The sequence below is a fragment of the Oryx dammah genome, unplaced genomic scaffold (genome assembly GCF_014754425.2).
Source record: "Oryx dammah isolate SB20612 unplaced genomic scaffold, SCBI_Odam_1.1 HiC_scaffold_7, whole genome shotgun sequence".
Classification (NCBI taxonomy): Eukaryota; Metazoa; Chordata; class Mammalia; order Artiodactyla; family Bovidae; genus Oryx; species Oryx dammah.
In genome coordinates, this window is record NW_024070191.1 from 12,578,729 (window position 1) to 12,599,013 (window position 20,285).

A 20,285-nucleotide genomic window follows, 5' to 3' on the forward strand; every position below is an offset into this window, starting at 1 on the left:
TTCCAAAAAGTTAAAACAAGCCAAGGAAATATTATGTGCTTAAGTAGGTCACTAATATCTATACACATTTTTTGCATAAAAGTAGGATATAGGTCTTAACATTTTGAGGAGAAGGGAATCCAGATTCCTTTTAATATTATTATTTCTAAAATTGAGTCAGTACAATAAGCCTTTAAATAATGAGTAGGTCCACGGGATGTCAATGGTGAAGCTACTAATAACTGTTACCAATGAATCCTCTGTCACAAACATTTCACGATAACAGCAAACTCAGTATTTTGGCAAGCAAGGCTTAGTCTATAAATCATGTAAATGATTTCATTCTGTATTTTGAGTGTTCTTGGAATGGGTCCTCATACCATATTCTTTAACGCTGACAAATGTTACTTCAAAGACGCTCTGGCTTATTGATAATGACTGGCCCCTCTGGGCAGTCAGTCATGAGGGTGAACACTTTTAGTCTTTCTATTTGGTTGGAGAAGGAATGCTTCTTTCATTTCTAGAACAGAACCTGGAAACAAGAGAAAAACTAATGAAACACTAGGAAAACAATCTGTTGTAGAAATCCCAACTTAATTCTCTTGGTGACAGAAACAACAGCTTGATTTTCGTACGCCTCTGTCAGCTTCAGCCCTGGCTGTCAGTGGGCAGTTGGAATTGCTATTTTACTAAGCACCATCTTTCAATGTAGTATACTGAATCTCCATAGTGGAGAAAGAAAAAAGGCTTAGAAATTTTAAAGTAGAATTTTTAATATCATTATTTCTAAAAGAACAGGTGTCTAATATTCTGGCAGAAATAACAAACCTACAGAGCAGAATCATAGCCGTAGTTTTACGTGCCCGCTAATGACACAGGCCAAGAAAGGATAAAAAGGAAAAATACACAGTATAGAAATATAAAATGTCAGCAGTCGTTCCTTACTTCCCTCCCCTTCTCCCCTTCAAAACTATTCGTTCATAAAGCTTGTGATTTCCAGTAGATTATAGTGCTCAGAGAACCTTGCTACATCAAGTGTTAATTCCTTTGAATATCAAAATATCTTTTTAATGGCAATTTGAGCACATACTAATATTTAAGCTTTCAAAAGAAATATTGATTTTCAAATAATCATATTTGGGTCAGCAAGGTATAAACTTGTGAAATAACGTTAGCCTTAAAAGTTAATAACAAATAATAATGGATTTGAATGCCAAAATATTGCCCAACACATTTCGTCAACATGTATATGAACACAGCAGGAAATCCAAAACAAAAGCTAATTTATGGAAAACTATGTATTCCTAATGACAGTTTAGACCAGTAGGGGTCCAAGTTACAAACTGCAATCTTTACATGAGATACTTTCATTGTGCATTGAAAACTTGGTTGCATTCTGGAAACATGAATCAAATCAAATCATTGCCCTATATTTAAGAGTACTCTTCTCATTTTCTCTGTGAAATCTAATCATTGCACATGTGCGTCATGTATATTTATGTATTCATGAAATTTAAACACAAAATGAAGAAATTTTCCTTTCAAAACCCAAGATACCCAAGGAAGAGTATGCATAAAATGATAGTTTGAGCCCATGCAATTTTACTTTATTGTAAAATGAAGACAAAGGAACCACAGCACTGGTATTCTAATATGTTGATATTTTATTGATGCCAGATGTTTTTTTTTTTCCTTAGGCTCAATGATTTAGCCTAAATATTTATATTTTAAAACATTATATTGACATACCATAGAATATAAATCTGGAAGAAACCTTAAAGATCAGTGAGTGCAGTTCTTCAGATTTTTACATAAATAAGATATCTAAGCCTCAGGCCCAGGGACTTGCCAAGGTTCCAGAACTCAGTAGAGCCAAAACTGAGACTTGGACCCAGGTCTCTTTAAACGTAAACTGAGGGCTCCGCAAGACGCCACACAGCCTGTGCTGAAAACTGCATTCATACCTATAGATGATCAGATTCTGATTTTCTTCTCCTGCAACTTCTGATAACATGTTCTTAATGATTCTTTCTCAGAAACATTATTTGGGGGGAAAACATACCAAGGTGGATGTGAGGTGAATTTTAAGACAGGAAAGGGTTCAACCTTAGCTTGCTGAGATGAACTTAGAAAGTTTTGGAGGCTAAATCCAACTGAATTGCAAACACTTTCAGGATATCTCTTAGCTTAGTTTTTTGTTTGTTTGTTTTACCAGAATCTGGTTCTCATATTACCTCATACTTTTTTTGTCTTTGTTGGTTTTTACCAGAACCTGGTTCTCATATTATCTCATACTTTTTTTGTCTTTGTGAGAATGCATGCTTGATCTTGTGATGTTAAATAGCATTTAGCCAATAATGCCAGGCATGCTAAGAACTAGATTTTAAGTTGCCAAAACCTCAGAGCGTACTCTTCAGGCTTCTGGTGACATAAGCTGGGTTCAGGTTTCCGATGGCAAGGGTGCTTGCTTCTGTGTTTGCTTCACAACATCCCCTGTAATTTACTCTAAGGTTCTGGCAGATTGCTGGACCATGTCACCAGCTGTCGCCACCCCTCCTTCCCATCCCTGTTTGGCAGTATCTGAGAACACAGGCACGCCAGTAGAAATAATAGTAGCTGTGATAACAACTTCAGTGGCATGGTCCCCAGAGACAAGATCAAAATTTGGCACCATTTCGCTCAACATGGAACTACAAATGGCACTGAATTTGGTCTTTGGTGGCATATAATTTTCCTTAATGACACTTTTTGGTTTCAAGTCTTCTACATGCTGGCTTTTAAATATCAAGCCAGCATATATTGGTTAAAAACAATAGCATGCCCATTTTTTTATGGGGAGGAGGTGAAATAAATATAATACCACACTTTCCTTTCATCTCCATCAGCCTTGAAAAATAAAGGGAGCGGATGCTATAATTTCTCTCACTTCAGTGGTATTTCAGAGCCTGAAAATTTCTTCATAAAATTTCACTGGTAGATTTTCAGTGGCATATTGTCTCAAAATTCTCTCAATTAATGAGATTTTTTTTCTTGGCATTTCTGAAACAAAAAAAATTAAGAAATTATAGAATATTTTTTGAGTGACACAAGAAATATTTTAATTTAAGCATCTTGAATTTGGCTACAATCTAAGGATACCAGGCAAAACCCTTAAAATGTACTTTAGAATAGACGATTGGGCTGTAAGTAACTTAGGTTGCAAAAGTGATTGACAGTTTAGCACTGAGTTATTTCTAGAGTTGATATCTTTGTAATTTTTTTTATCATTGACTTGGGTGGTAGTATAAAAAGTATGCTCATGAATTTTGTAGATGACAAATGTCAGATACTACAACTAATTTAAAAGAGTTCTGACTGGGAATCATCTTGAAAATCTGGATTCTCCCGCTATGCAAAAACAGGAATTATACTAGGTACTTTCTAACACATTATTGACTGGGACATTTTTGCAGAAACTAACTTCTGTAGCGTTTATGCATCTCCAATCAATAATGTGCTAAGACTGCTTCTGACTGTTACCAGTCTCAGATTCTCTGTTATCATCCTTATTTCTCAGGAACCAAGCTATGGAGAGCCAGCCCTCTCAGATCAACTCTAATCAAAATATTGAAAAAGCTGAATTAATATTAAATTTTTCCTGTAACTAGCCCCTCCCATTTTTCCATACTAATATCCTATACATTATTCCCTCCATCAGAGTACCTATTTTTAACCCCCTATCTGCAAAGATCCATTTGTGCTTCTTCCTACAACCCCCCTACTTCTCACACAAGAGGCAGTTAAAAATGTATTCAAATATAAGGTGGGCTGTTCAAGATAAAATGATATAAATTGCTATGGCAGTATATGGACATGGAACAACAGACTGGTTCCAAATAGGAAAAGGAGTATGTCAAGACTGTATATTGTCACCCTGCTTATTTAACTTCTATGCAGAGTACATCATGAGAAACACTGGGCTGGATGAAGCACAGGCTGGAATCAAGATTGCTAGGAGAAATATCAATAACCTCAGATATGCAGACGACACAACCCTTATGGCAGAAAGTGAAGAGGAACTAAAAAGCCTCTTGATGAAAGTGAAAGAGGAGAGTGAAAAACTTGGCTTAAAGTTCAACATTCAGAAAACTAAGATCATGGCATCTGGTCCCATCACTTCATGGCAAATAGATAGGGAAACAGTGGCAGACTTTATTTTGGGGGGCTCCAAAATCACTGCAGATGGTGATTGCAGCCATGAAATTAAAAGAAGCTTACTCCTTGGAAGGAAAGTTATGACCAACATAGATAGCATATTAAAAAGCAGAGACATTACTTTGCCAACAAAGGTCCTTCTAGTCAAAGCTATGGTTTTTCCAGTAGTCATGTATGGATGTGAGAGTTTGACTGTGAAGAAAGCTGAGTGCTGAAGAATTGATGGTTTTGAACTGTGGTGTTGGAGAAGACTCTTGAGAGTCCCTTGGACTGCAAGGAGATCCAACCAGTTCATCCTAAAGGATATCAGTCCTGGGTGTTCACTGGAAGGACTGATGCTAAAACTGAAACTCCAGTATTTTGGCCACCTCATGCGAAGAGTTGACTCATTGGAAAAAACTCTGATGTTGGGAGGGATTGGGGGCAGGAGGAGAAGGGGACGACAGAGGATGAGATGTCATCACCGACTCAATGGACATGAGTCTGAGTAAACTCCGGGAGTTGGTGATAGACAGAGAGGCCTGGCGTGCTGCGATTCATGAGGTTGCAAAGAGTCGGACACGACTGAGCGACTGAACCAAACTGAACTGAACTGATGGCAGTATAGAGTACAAATTAATTCTAGGAAGACTTCATGAAGAAATGTTATGTGGACTAGATGTTAGGGTGTTGGTGAGATTTCATGAGGCACAGTTTGGGGAAGGCACCCCAGAAACCAGGAATTATAAGGAACAATGTCACGGAAGCAGAATAATTAAGGACACTATGGTAGACAGGCAAATCTGGCCAGCTCATGGGGTCTGTATTGTATTCACCTTGTTATGCAACAGAGCTCTAGAACTTTCTCATTTTGCAAAATAGAAACTCTCTATTCACTAAACAACTGCCCATATACCCCCATGCCAGCCCTAGGCACCATTCAACTGTCTGCTCCTTTGGGTCTATTTTAGATGCCCATATAAGTGAAATCAAGCAGCATTTGTCCTGTGTATTTATACAGTAGGCTTCTCTTGTGGCTCAGTAGTATAAATAACCTACCTGCCAATGCAGGAGACACAAGTTTAATCCCTGGATTGGCAACCCACTCTAGTATTCTTGCCTGGGAAATCCCATGGACAGAGGAGCCTGGCAAGCTACAGTCCATGAGGTCACAAAGAGTCAGGTATGACTTAGCAACTAAACAACAACATATGTATATGGTATTTTCTTTATCCATTCATCAGTAGATAAGTGGATGTCTTCTGTCTCTTGACTATTGTCTCACTCTTCCCTTTTCCTCTTACCGGATGGAGTCGCTTACCATCCTTCTACACTGGGTCTTTGCTGTGTGTGTGCATTTATTCTATTTATCTCAGTGGGGCCGGGGATCGGGGTGGTGGTGCAGTAACAGGCTGTCTTCATTGTCTCGCCCACAACCTTATGGGCAGGAATGCCTGGGAGCTTTGCAGAGAAAAGCACCTGTGGCAAAGGTTCAGGGAGGGTAAAACATACATTCTTTAGCTATGCTCTGTGTCAGATGGACTACTTTAAATAAAATATTTAAGTTTAGTATGTAGTTAGAAAAGTATACAGAACCTAAGTGAACAACCCAGTGGAGCCACGTCCCAGGCAGAAAAATGGAATATTACCCGCTCTCCAGAAGCCCCCATGGGGTCTCCCAGTCATCACCTCCCCACTTCCCCCTGCAGAGAGTCACTCTGGGGACTTTCACCTGCTTTGAATGTTATGCACGTGGACTTACACAGTATTAACGTCTTTTGTGAATGGGTCCCCTTGCTCAGTATTCCGTTTGTGAAGTTGTTCCATATTGTGGCATCTGGAGGTGGCTCACTCATTCACATTGCTGTGTGGAATTCCATTGTATGATGAACCTATAATTTGTTTCTCCATCCTACTGCAGGCAGACGTCTGAGTTCTTTCCAGTTTGGGGCTATAACAAATATTTCTGTGAACATTCTTGTTCATGCCTTTTGGTGCTCTGTGGATACATGTTTCTATTGGATATGCAGGCAGAATTTTGTACATCTATGGGGACTTACCCACTGTATCTAAGATTTTTTAATATGGAGAAAATATATTCTAATTCCCAACAAGCAACCTTTAAATGATCTTGCAAAAATACAACTATTTATAGTTGGTAAACATCTTGTATTTACAACTCAATTTTAAGAAATGGACAACTTCTGAGTATGTCTGCTACTCAAAACAGAGATGCATTAACAATTTGTGTTAGACTTTTTATAATTCCTTTGAGGCGAATGCTCAGTTTTGATTCAGATAAGTAGGAAAACAGCACAGTGCAGAAAAAGGAATCTTGAAATAGAATCAGGAGGTCTGTTATGTACTTTGAAAATGGTTTCTGGTGTTGAGTGAAGCTCTTGACACTTAATATGTATAACTTAAGATCTCTATGCAAATACAGAGACTGAGCCCAAGTTAATGAGACAGAGAGAGAGACACACACAGAGATATACACACAGAGATACATGAGTCCTCTTCATGCACTAACTGGGTAAATCACTGACCCCCTCTCTGCCTGTGATACATCCTCCTACATCAGGGGTAACAGTCCTGTCACACACTACATTTATTAGACGATAACAGATATCAAGGTATTTTAAAATGCAAAAAAGACACACAACTGATTATATCTACATTAGTATTTCTATAACTTCAAAACACACACTGCTGTTTACTTGCATAATTTTTAAGTTGTTTATAAGACTCTTGGAGTTAACCAAAACAGCCTGTTATTAATTTAATCACCGTCATAACATTACTGTAGAACTTTCCTTTTGCAACAATATACGCGATGGAAAAGTATTTATGTGGCAGGATGGTGCCTGGAGTACACAAGTGTTACCAGTTACTGATTTTTCCTTCCCTCCCTTCCAAACTCTGTCTCTGCCTTCAGTTTCCTAGATGTAGTGCAGAATCATGTCTCTAGCCTACGACCCTCACAGAAGTTACAGTTGACTCCCTTCGGTGTGGATTTTCACATTCCACCACCTTCGGGTAGGTTATAGGTGGTGTGTGTGCCCTTTTTCACCAGAAGGTCTGGGTATGAGGTCACGGTCCACAACTTACTCATTTGGAACCTTACACTCAGAAAGTCTCAGTTTTCATAGATTTACAATTTAAAAAAAAAGTAACTACCTAATGGAGTCTTTGAGAAGATTAAATGAGATGATAGGCTAAAGCATAAGCCCAACACTTGACACATAGCTAAGTGTTCAGTGAACATTTTATTTTTAAAAGATATTGCATCCCCATGTTCCCACACCAATGCAGAGGACCCTGTCTGTGGCTGAGAATGCCTGGTATTGCTGCCAGTCTGTGCCACCTCGCCTAAGCTGTCCTCATTAGCTAAGCTGTCCACCCAGGGGTCAAAGGCCCCGCAGAGCACAGAGCTGCCAGTCTCTTTTCTGGCACTCTTCCCATGCCCTCCGGCAGGTCCTGGGCAAACCAGGACCCATCACAGCATCATGAAGAGTGGCCGCAATTGCCTTCTCATGGGATCAACTCTGCTTTCCAGCCTGGGCACTAAAGAATTAGGATCATTCTTCTTTCTTTATAGATGTATTTTATTTCTCTAATTCTCCCTTTATTTGTCTGCCAAGATAGCTCATTACCCCAGTGCCCAGTAATTTCAGTAACATTCTGACTTTGAGTTTGTTGCCTCCTTTTTCTCGCTTTCTCTTTGTATCTCTCTCTCTGTCCCTCTCTCTGTATGTGTCTCTGTCTCTCATTAACTTTGGAATCAGCCTCTATATTTGCATAAAAATCTTTCGTTACACATCAGTGTCGAGAGCTTCACTCAATACCAAACACCAACATTTTCAAAGTACGTAACATCCTAAGACCAAACAACTGTTTGGTGTCTGTTTTCAAAGCAGAGTTTAACAAGATACAGTACCATTTGGTATGTTTCTCATTATATGACATCTTAAGTAGAACCAAAATCCCATTTTACTGAGATTTTCTATAATAAAAAATATATGTAATAAAGCTGTGGCCCATCTGGCAAAAAGTAAAATAGCTCTCCAAATACAAACATAACATTGATTTTTAACATTTGATATCTGTGCTTGACCCAGGGACTGTTCCTCCTCTTCAGAGTCTGTTAAAACCAGTAATATAAGCAAATCCATCATTCAAGAAGGCTTTTTATGTTACATAAAAGCTCACAATGATGATACATTATTTTGTGTAGAAACTATGGCTCTTTTGGAATATTATTGCTAAGCCAGAGTATGTCTGTCAAAACTTTTACTGTACACAGAACTACAGCATTTTATTCACACATTGCTGAACTATCTGAAACCTTGAAAAATATATGAAGTGATAAATGTTGAGAAAGCTTCTGATATTTTGCCACTCAAAAACTACATACTTTAATGCAAAATGACATGAAATTATACTTCTTTATGAGTTGACAGTTTGTATATTGGAGAATTGTAAACCTGTATCTTAATCCTTGAAAAAATTAGTCTTTAAAGGAAATTGCTGAAAAACTATAATTTAAACATTGAGTATGAGCCTATGTGTGTGTTACAAATTGTCCAGGGTGGATGTGGCTATGTTCCTGTCTATGTTTGGTGTGTTTCTTTACTAAAGGATGATTTTTATATGAGAAATTGTTAACAAAACAATGTGAGACTGGTAATAGAATGTCCCCAAACTGTTGAATCTTTTTAAAAAATTGATCAATTATATACAGTGCTAATGGACTTTCACTCAGCTATTATACTTTTCCTATAGCATTATGCTAAGACCAGTCATTAATTCATCATTAATAATGTAACACTCCATTCTTAGCCATTTATATTTTTATTTGGTATTTATTAATTTTGCCTTAAATTGCTATACTTGTGTCCACAAAAATGTTGTCTGAGATTTTAAAACCTCAGAAAATAGAGTTTATTTCTTTGATAGATGCTTACTGAGATCTGGTCGGTAGCAGACACTGTATAAGGCAAATGAGATACATCAATGATCTAAGACAATCGTGGGAGATACTTCACGCAGTCAGGATGTCTCCCCAAGGAGCTGACACCAACCATCAGAGGGAAGAATAGGTATTTTGCAGTGGGTAGAGAGCACTGCAGTGGCACCCCACTCCAGTCCTCTTGCCTGGAAAATCCCATGGACGGAGGAGCCTGGTAGGCTGCAGTCCACGGGGTCACTAAGAGTCGGGCACGACTGAGCGACTTCACTTTCGCTTTTCACTTTCATGCACTGGAGAAGGAAATGGCAACCCACTCCAGTGTTCTTGCCTGGAGAATCTCAGGAACGGGGAGCCTGATGGGCTGCCGTCTATGGGGTCGCACAGAGTCGGACACGACTGAAGCAACTTAGCAGTAGCAGTAGCAGAGAGCACTGCAGATGTGGGGGCTAAGGGGGTGTTTATTGAGACTCTGTGGTCTGGTCAGGTGACTACAAATGGTTCAGTTACCTGGAGTACAGAATAAGTAAATGAAAGAGCTACATACTTCCTATGGGCTGTCCCAATAGGTGCCAGCTATCCTTCATATATATGACCTAGAAAATTCCTGGAGAAGGGAATGGCAACCCACTCCAGTATTCTTACCTGGAGAATCCCATGGACAGAGGAGCCTGGAGGGCTACAGTCCATAGGGTCACAAGAGTTGGACACAACTGAGTGACTAACACACATACATCCTTCCTATACATGGTCTAGAAAATTCACATCATTTAAGGTTGGTTTACCCAGCCTCATTTTGTAAGTAAACCTAATGTTTAATATTATATCATTTGTCCAAAGTTTAATTCTAGATTGAGCTTCCCTGGTGCTAAAAAGTCTGTCTGCCAATACAGGAGACACAAGAGACCCAGGTTGGATCCCTGGGTCAGAAAGATCCCCTGGAGAACGAAATGGCAACCCACTCCAGTATTCTTGCTGGGAAATCCCATGGACAGAGGAACCCGATGGGCTACAGTCCATGGGGTCGTAAAAGAGTCAGACACAACTTAGCGACTAAACAACAACAAATTCTAGACTGAGATTGAACCCACGTCTAACTAATTGCTCTTTACGCTGTAACAGCTTAGTTTTGTTAATATGTATTCGCTATTTAATAAGGGCTTTTTAACAGCAGTCGTTATCACACTGTCTCTAATAGTACTTTCTAAACTCTTACATCTCTCTTTGGTAAATTACAATATGTATAATGAATATATACTGTCAAATAATGTTGAAAAATTCTCCTTCATGACATAGTAATATGACAATCACCAGATTTCCCAGTGGATATTTAGCCTTCCTTAGGGATTAATTCCTAAACTCTATTTTATGGAGCACAAATGAACCTTCAGTGTTAATGGTTAATGCGACAGTGAGTATTATTCTAAATATTTTTAAAGAATAAAATAAAAATATGTAAAATAATAAATTATGTTACCTTTCTAATTACTTAGTCTTCTAGTTATCTATTTGCTAAGATTTTTACATAAAGAAAATTAGTAAACATATAAAATTTATATATGAATTTATACATAATTTATAAGATTATCAATCCTACATCAAAAACTTTATGTGAAGTTACCTGACACTTTGGAAAAGACCCTGATGCTGCGAAAGATTAGAGGCAGGAGGAGAAGGGGATGACAGGGGATGGGATGGTTGGATGGTATCACCAGCTCGATGGACATGAGTTTGAGTAAACTCTGGGAGATGGTGATGGACAAGGAGGCCTGGCGTGCTGCAGTCCATGAGGTTGCAAAGAGTCAGACAAGACTGAGTGAACTGAACACATACGCATGTTGCTTGATCTGTGCTAGTGCTGAATTATAAGTCAAAGATTTGAAGATTATTCATCTTAAATTAAGAATATTTGAATATTACTGTATGTTGTGCATCTGAATCCATGTTGACCATTTCATGCACAATATTGATCTGTGAGAGCACTTGTCATTTTAGTCCAAGTGAAGAGCGCCATGTCTCTTCAATTCAGTTCAGTTTAGTCGCTCAGTCGTGTCCGACTCTTTGCGACCCCATGGACTGCAGCACACCAGGCCTCCCTGTCCATCACCAACTCTTAAGAACCTATAAATGTTACAACCAAGTGTGCAAGGGGCCTGTGGTCCTGTCCTGCCACTCACTTAGATGATGGTGAGTGATAGAATCGGAACAAAGCAGAGCACAGAGGGATTCATTCCAAGAGTTTCCCGCTGCTCATTAGCCGAGTCAGATCAAATCTTTCTTAAAGTGCTGCCGTGTTGCCTTGCACTGCTGCCTGAATTGCCTTTGTGTGAGGAACTGTTTTCTGATTTTTATTAGGCGATTAATCCTTGGCGTTTCAGAACATGGAAATTTCCACTTTACATGTGACTCTTGTTACTCAGAGTATGGACGGTCTAACTTTACATGTGACTCTTGCTATTCAGAACATGATAATTCTAACTTTACATGTGACTCTTGTTATGAACAGATGTACCATTTGCTGTTGTAGCTGGAAGCAGCAACCTTTAAACAACGTGTGTTTTTTACCCCCAGCAATGCATCTCTTTGGCCTCAATTGGCAGTTGCAGCAGACAGAAAATGACACATTTGAGAATGGAAAGGTGAATTCTGATGCCATGCCAACAAACACGGTGTCGTTACCTTCCGGCGACAATGGTAGGAGAAAGAACCACGTGTCCTGTGTTTTTCTTTTAACATTTCTTTTCCATAAATTTATTTTTACCCGTGTTAGAGCCAGTTGTGTATGGGAGAAGGAAGAGGTTTTAGAATTACAAATATTATCTTTGAATGAGTGACTTTCATTCAGTTACTTGATGCATTGAACATTCACATTTTTATTATAGGAATAATACAGTGCTCTGCCTTCTGAGTCGACGGCTAGGCTTTTCTGCCTTTCCTTCAAAAGTGTGCGTTTTGTTTTATTTTTAGTCTGTAAATAGATTCTAATTCAGTGTAGCATCTCTTATATCACCTTGGGTTTATTGAGCTTTCTTCATTCAGCTAGTATGTGAAGTTGGAATACTATCTTCATTTTGTTTTAGAAGCTTTTACATACAAAACACATTAAAGGATTATCATTTATTGACCTTTCCTCAGCTTGCCCTTTCTCTAAACTTTCAAAAGTTTACACTTTAAGCTAACAGGCTTTCAAATCAATTGGTTCCAAGGTTAAAAATTGGTATTTAAGAGGTTAGAGAATGCTGTATTTCTTTTTTTTTCAATATAAACACCCAGAAAAATATGTACATGTGTAAGTATATTTATATGATGTACCTATTTTTATTATATGTGTGTACATGCTTGTATTTATGTTTGGCATTTGGCATTCTCTGACTTTGTGCAAAATGTCAAAGTACTTTATATCTCAAAGCAACCAGATAAAGACACCTTTTTCCATCACATGAGAAACAGGCTCTTTGCCTTTCAGCATTTCCCTGGCTCTCCTTCCTCTTTGTTTCTAATCTAGAATATTTTTCTTCTGCTTTGACATCAGTTATTTTCATCCTGATGTGGCTGATTTCTTTGCAAGACTGAAAAGAAGCTATTATATATCTATATAGTATATTTATTTGTATTTTATATATGCTGCTACTTTACATGTACCCACTGGTTGTGACTAATGCTTTTACCGTATTTTTTTGTTCTTTGCTTTTCCATCTTCTGTTTTAATAATAATACTTCATGACGCCCCTCTTCTTTTTTAGGAAGGCTGATGGATTTTAGAAGATGTTAGATTTTCACAATAATAATAAATACCACCACTCCTGCCCCTGTATAGAGTGTTTAATACCAAGTGCTATATATTCACCCCTCTGCTTTCTTAGGGAAGCTGAGGGATTTTAGAAGACGTTTCTAAATGTTAGATTTTCACAGTAATAATACCACCACTGCTGCCCCTGTGTAGAATGTTTGATACCAAGTGCTATATATTTCAAATAAACTATAATCTAATGGTTGATGACAGTGACAGTGGAAATTAGCACACAGTGGATTAAAGAGGAGTGAAGAAAAGCTGGCCTAATTAAAACTGTTGCTGGGAAATTTCAATTAAGTGAAATATAATTACTTTAAACAACTGTTTAATCTTTAATGCACTGATAACACAAATATGAACAGATCAGTAACTACACAGAAATTAAAAGTATTTATTTTGGGTTTATATAGATTGAAATTTAGACTGTCTGTTAAAGTGGATGATTCCTGTGAATGATCAAATGGTACTTGTTAACCACACATGTAGGGTACTTCTTACAAACGGAAGAGAAAAATGCTTACTGTACACCTTATTTGTTTATACATCCTAACATTTTATTGGGTTTCCCCCAATGCCTTGGCAGTAAAGAATCTGCCTGCCAGTGCAGGAGATGCAAGTTTGATCCTTGCATCAAGAAGGCCCCCTGGAGAAGGAAATGGCAACCCACTCCAGTATTCTTGCCTGGAGAATCCCATGGACAGAGGAGCCTGACGGGCTACAGTCCATGGGGTCGCACAGAGTTGGACATGACCGAGTGTCTGAGCACAGCACATTCATATAAGACAAAATGAAGGCCATCAGTTTTGGTTAGTGTAACTCTGGCAAATGACTTCTCCAAGCTAAAAAAAAAAAAAACTTTTATAGAAACTTCCAGTTTTAAAATAAGTCATGGGATGTAATATACAACATGGTGACTTTAGTTAGTCACCATGAGGATGAGGTGGGGGCCCCCACTCTTGCCCTCCTGCAGTCCCATACCTGCGGCTTCCTTCTCAGGGTCTCCTCAGCCCAGCCCTCCTGCCCCCATCCCGCACGGTGCTTTTGAGTAGGGGCCCTGCCAGGAGCTGACAATTCAGTGATGGAGCCATAGCGTGTATATTCACACAAGCAGGGACAGAGGGGCGCATGGGAGGTTGTGCCCAGGCATTACCCCCTAACCTCTGGGGAAAGTGAGACAGGGCAGAGACAGTGTCTGGGGTCAATCCCTTCCCTTCTTCCACTCGTCTCATATATTTGAAAGCTGTGAAAAAGTAGATCTTAAAAGTTCTCATCACATACAGAAAAAATTGTGACTATCTATGTTAGACATATTGTGGTAATTGTTTTACAGTATATATAGTTATCAAGTCATTATACATCAGAAACTAATATAATGTTGCATGTCAATTATATGTCAGCAAATAATTAAAAACCCCTTTTGTGTGAGAACAAATCGAAAAACTATGTGATTCATCCTCTTTAAGCAAAAAAAAGGTTCAGATTGCTTTTAAATTTTACATTATTGTTCGTCACGTATGAATTTTCTCAAATACAAGCCAATTTCAAAGAATTAGATTTTAGAGCAAGTTAAAAGTTGCCTATGAATTGAAGAAATGGGGCTAACAGTGCTTCAAGAGTATTGAGTTTTATTCAATATTGCATATAGTATTTATGTTGTTGCATTGTATAATAGCTGCTTAATTAGATGCTACATTGATTTTATCCATTAAACTACGTTTGCAAGGTAATGTTTTAATTCACTTAGCTTGTGATGTAACACTCTGTATACATAATGTTAAGTTATGGCATGCGGTTGTTTATAAAAAGATATTTTCTCTCAGAGATCTCAAAGTCAGAGTATAAATCCAAGGTTAGATCATAGAATTGGAGGGTGGGCTATTGATTGTCTATAAATGCCCAACCTTGCTTCCTGATGCCTTAATTATTAGTGCCTCTGTGGGACCTAAGATGATATTTATTATCATTTACCTTCCTTGACAATTGTTAGACCTTCAGAGTTGGATGTATTTTCTGCCTTTCCCTTTTAATCAGTATAGGCCAGTTCACTCACATGATGTGCAGGCAGCAGGCTCATGACATCTGTGACCCCAAAGAGTAGTATTTTTTAACTTTGAGTGGTTTTCTGATGTCACAGAGTAATTCTCAAACAGATACCAAACCCCCTAAATTACTGATAGGATTTTTAAGTACTACTCTGTTTTGTCCTTATGATATCCGGGGGTTATAAACTATTATTCATAAAATGTCTCAGAGTACAAAGTCCTTTGTTTAATGGAGTTATCTGAGAAATGCCACTTTACTGATGTGTTTCTATATAAACTGGGAATCGCATAAGAAGGAGAGGACTAACAATAGCCATGTGTACTCAGCCTCTTTATGCTTTCACACTCTGACAGCCGTATTTTAAGACATTAAGACTGTTGTGACACACACTTACTGATGAAACGAAAAATCACAGTTAGCAGGTGAAAAGACAGCTAGTGGCTCCCACGTTGAGGCACAACAGGACAGGGGGGGGAAAACCTTCAAGATGATACTTTATTGTGTTTGAAGATGTGGTACATCTCACTCTAACTGTGAAGGCTTTAATTGGTTTGATTCCTAACTCACACACTTTGAGTTTAGAATAACTACAGGGCAGTCTGTTGCCCTATCTATTTTTTTCCTCCATCCTTCCTCCTTTTTCTCTTGGTAAAACCTACAGACCACCTTAGTATTTCCTGTGATCGTTCCCAGGTTCAGACTCTGGGGGCTTAAGGATGGAGTGATCTCAGTAAGGGAGGATGGCGAGCACTAAAACTAGCCCTCCTTTCATTTCCTCTGAAGCCAAAGTTTTCTGGAATTCAGGACATGATGAAAGACATCTGTTTCCAGGCTTTTATCCGGGAGGACTGACGAGCTTCAGAGGGAAAGGTTGTCCAAGTATTTACAAGTTTATCAAACGGTGTCAGTGGCACGCTGACTTCCAGGTGTGTTTACAATCAATACAGAGCATTTGAAAATGCTAACAGCAACGACCACGCTTGACCTGGCCGAATGAGAGGAGGGCCATGACTTGAAAAGCAACAGTGCAGAATTTAAAAAGACAAAGCACCTTCACAAAACTCTAGTCTCCTGACATTCAGATAGAGGCTTTTTAGCAGGACTGTTGTACTAATATTAGCGGCCAGTTCCATGGATTTAAGCAGAGAGAAATCTGTGATGTCCTTATCTCTGTGCATCACTGATTATAGCGAGAGGGTCAGGTCGGCATCTACCTTTTAGGAAAGAGACATTTTGAGACCTCGATTCAAAATAAATCCTAGATTCTAAATAGTGTAATAATTTGAAGCAGAGAGACATTGATAGCCACTTAAAAATGAGCACATTTCATAGGATAAGCTAGATCAGTGATCTTAAACTATTTTGTTCTTGTGAGTCTAAAATATGTGTATTAATTTGAGTTGTATTTCCTGCAACCATAGTACTCTTAAGTGTTTTTAATCTGTTTCATTCTATACTGAATTTTGTTTCCATTTATCAGTTGCACATATTTGGCTGAAATCAACCTAATTATGATATACATAGTGTCAGCATTTTGATAATTATTAAATATGAAAAGTGAAAATGTATTAAAAAATACCTCTCTGAATGAGGTGGAGACTTTTCAGACAGTTTATGTATTCACTGATGAATATTACCTATTACAAGAGCAAAGCAAATTTCAATATCAATTCTTTTCCTGTTTTTCTTTTTTTATAAGTGTAAACATAAGAACTCTCCCTACAAAATAAGCAGATGGGAATGGAAGAATAGTTTTAGGAAGGTGTCTCATTCAGTTATTCGAAGTCCTTGTTAGTCCTTTGTTAAAAATCACATAGTGATCTGTTTCCAAAAAGTATATTTAGTGGTCTACAAGTGTCAATTCCACCACATTTCTTCTTCAGTTTTATTGAAAGTGAAGAATTGGCAGCTACCTGATTTCAAAAAGATTCTTTACGCAGTTTTCCAAACCAATCCAAATTTCTCAGTTTCCATGGAGTACACCAGAAAAGGCTTCACCAAGGCTTAGCAAAAGGCAAACCACTAATTATATGTTATTCTTTTACTTAGTGGCACTTTATTTTATCTGATATGTACAGAATGCAGTGGAAAATGGAGCCATTGTTCATTTTCATTTACCTTTCTTATAATCTCTTTTGAATGCTTTTATCATATTATATACTTTTAGTATCTCTAATTAGCTCATCAAATGTATGGGAAATACTCACTATTTAATTTACTGGTAGAGCTAGTTTTCAATAAAATCAAACTTACTTTCTTCCATAAAAAGTCTGGCTTGTTTTTTTTTTCAGTTCAAATAAATTAATATAAATTTTGTCACAACCATCTCAGCTCAGAATTCCTATGCTAGGCAGGCAGTAGAGAGATGGATAAAACTCAGAGCCTTGCCAGGAGTTTGACAATTGGATTAAATAAGGCATCATTGCCGTGAATACTTCTTACGTTATTGATGTTCTCTTTGCAATCATGAAACTCTTCTGCAGATGAAAAGCATTCAGAGACAATGGGTGAGTGGGTGACAGGGCACAAAACAAAGATTTCTCTCTCCCTCTTGATGCATCCGATGTTAAAACCTGCCAGCAGTCTTAAATAGTCCGTTTCTTAACTTCATTGCACTTTGCCTTTGCTAGAAATACGTGAATGGCAGGAAAAACAAAAGAGACCTTCCTTGGGTTTATGGTATCTTGGTTAAAGAATGTTTATCAAACCTGGACTGGCGATTCGTTTCATATATGATATTATACATGTTTCAATGCCATTCTTCCAAATCATCCCACCCTCTCCCTCTCCCACAGAGTCCAAAAGACTGTTCTGTACATCTGTGTCTCTCTGTGGCAGATTCATGTTAATGTATAGCAAAACCAATGCAATATTGTAAAGTAATTAGCCTCCAATTAAAATAAATAAATTTATATTAAAAAAAAATTTTTTTTAAAGAATGTTTATCAGCAAAAATACTTTCAATTTTGCATGCTGACACACTGGAAACTTTACGTTCTAAAAGAGTGTATCAAAGAAAGATTCTGGATATGTGAAAAGTATGCCTGTCTGTTGTAATGGAAGTCTAAATATGGGAATTGTTGAGGTTCTAGAAATAATTTCCATAAAATAATGTTCCCCTTTTTCCTACATTGAAAAATCCTCATGTTCCATAGGGGTATGAACTACTCTTGTTTGAAGAATACTGGACCAAATAACCTCCAAGGGCACTGGAACTCTGAAATTCTAGGAAGATTTTTCCATTACAGGTAGACAAAAAAGAAACAGTCCACTCAACCTTGGTTCTTTTGTATTACAATTAAAAATAACCTTCTTTCTGAAAAAGAGCCACCTGTTAAATTAACTATGGGACTAACTGTACAAGTAGATACACTTCTCCACCCAGAAGTGGGTACACATATTGTTGCAGTGAGAAAGATTTCAACACCTCAAAATCAGGATATATAGAAAGCAATAAAGCAAAACCCGAAACCCTAGAACTCAGAACTTGGTTACTGTTTCCAAAGCTAATGCCCTTGGGCAAAGATGATGTTTTGGAAAACAGTGCTGGCATTAGCACCAGCTAATGCTGACCAGCTCTCAAAGCATGGGTACACTGTTAAAACATCTATAAGCCATTTCTAGCAGCAGTAGATAGGATCAAGACCAGAGAGCAGATTAAATCACATAAGCTTCAGATAGGAACAATAGAACTTGTTAATGGCAATAAGGTATAATAATAGAGTTAGAAATCTGTGAACATAATGAGTCTAAATATGAATGATCTCATGTGTAAATACGGGTACTAATGGATCTTAGTGGGATAAAGGACTACTACTCTACTCAGTATTTTAAACAATAGTATATGTAGAAATCAACCAAAACTTATTAGGAATTTATAATAATTATAATGTAAAGAATTTTCCCTGGTGGTTCAGGCAGTAAAGAATATGCCTCCTCCAATGCAGGAGACCCAGGTTTGATCCCTGGGTCGGGAAGATACCCTGGAGAAGGGAGTGGCAACCCACTCCAGTATTCCTGCCTGGAAAATCCCATGGACAGAGGAGCCTGGTGGGCTACAGTCCACGGGGTCGCAAAGAGTCGGACACGACTGAGCAACTTCACTTTCACTTAATCAACAGTGAATAAAAGGGTAGATGTCAAAAATTTAGAATAGTGTCTGGCATGTAATAAGTACACAATAAGTTTATTTAACACATTAGAAGTGAAGAAAAGTTGACTAAATTAAAAGTAAATATGTGTGTCTAGGTTGATAAAATGTCATAAATTTATATTCTCTCTGCTTATGTGATGTAATCTGCTCTCTGGTCTTGATCCTATGTGATGTTTCCCTTTAAGGACTTAATAGATTGTTATATTATCATTAATACTAGATATTCAAAAGGATTACTGTCTTAATTTTTGGAAAACTTACAGAGGACAGAGGAGCCTGGCAGGCTACAGTACATAGGGTCGCAAAGAGATAGACATGACTGAGCAACTATCACGTATAATATGAAGAATATTAGGTCATAGTAGGCATGGCACACAAAGCCTAGCATTCCCTCCCAATAAAAATAAAGTACAAGTTTATGTCCTAAACCTGAAAGCTAAGCAGTTTCTCTGGTGTCTTTTAGTGGGCTAACATACCTGATTTTATATGGAATAGACAGATAAATTTAAAACCTAATAATTTGAAATAAGTATTTGTTTTTAATAAAAAACATGGGTTATATAGCTGATTCTGTAGGACACATAGTTTTGGAATTATGCAGACTTCTATTTGAACCTTGACTCAACCCTCCCTTTGGGTTATAATTTACTTCTTGAGCCTTAAATTCCTCATCTCAAAATAGTATCAATCTCACAGAGTTGTTTTGAAATTTAAAATACATAATATAGATGAAACTACCTAGCATGTTATAGATTCTCACTAAAAGTTAATTCCCTTTCCCCCCCTCCTTAATCTTTTCAATAAAAACTACTTTATGACAAATGTAGGTTCTTGTGCAAAAGCTTCCAAAATGAAAAGCAGACACTGATCTCAGGTATTTAAAAATTTCTATAAATAAAGATATTTGGTTTGCTAGCAAGCAAAAATATTCTCTGGGTGTAGGACTATATTTTTTATCCTTTTATCTATATATTCTAGTTTTGCTAAAATGAATATTAATATCATAAGATAAATATTTTAAAATTCAGTAAGTGATGCACAGTTGATAGTCTGAGTTGATACATGAAAAATTACAGTGATTACTGTAACCCAATTTTGAACTTTTATTTTCAAGAGCATTTTATATTGGTAAATTAGTTCAACAAAAATAGACCTGGCAGGTGAAGGACTGTTAATTG

General features: G+C 37.6%; 1 protein-coding gene across 1 annotated transcript in view; it reads left to right on the plus strand.

Moving 5' to 3' along the window:
• Window positions 1-20,285, plus strand: part of TENM3 (teneurin transmembrane protein 3) — a 185,766-nt gene that overhangs the window by 36,351 nt on the left and 129,130 nt on the right. The window contains exon 4 of the mRNA XM_040242877.1: window positions 11,690-11,812. Within this exon, the coding sequence (XP_040098811.1) occupies window positions 11,690-11,812 (123 nt within the window). The remainder of the gene's footprint in view (window positions 1-11,689; window positions 11,813-20,285) is intronic.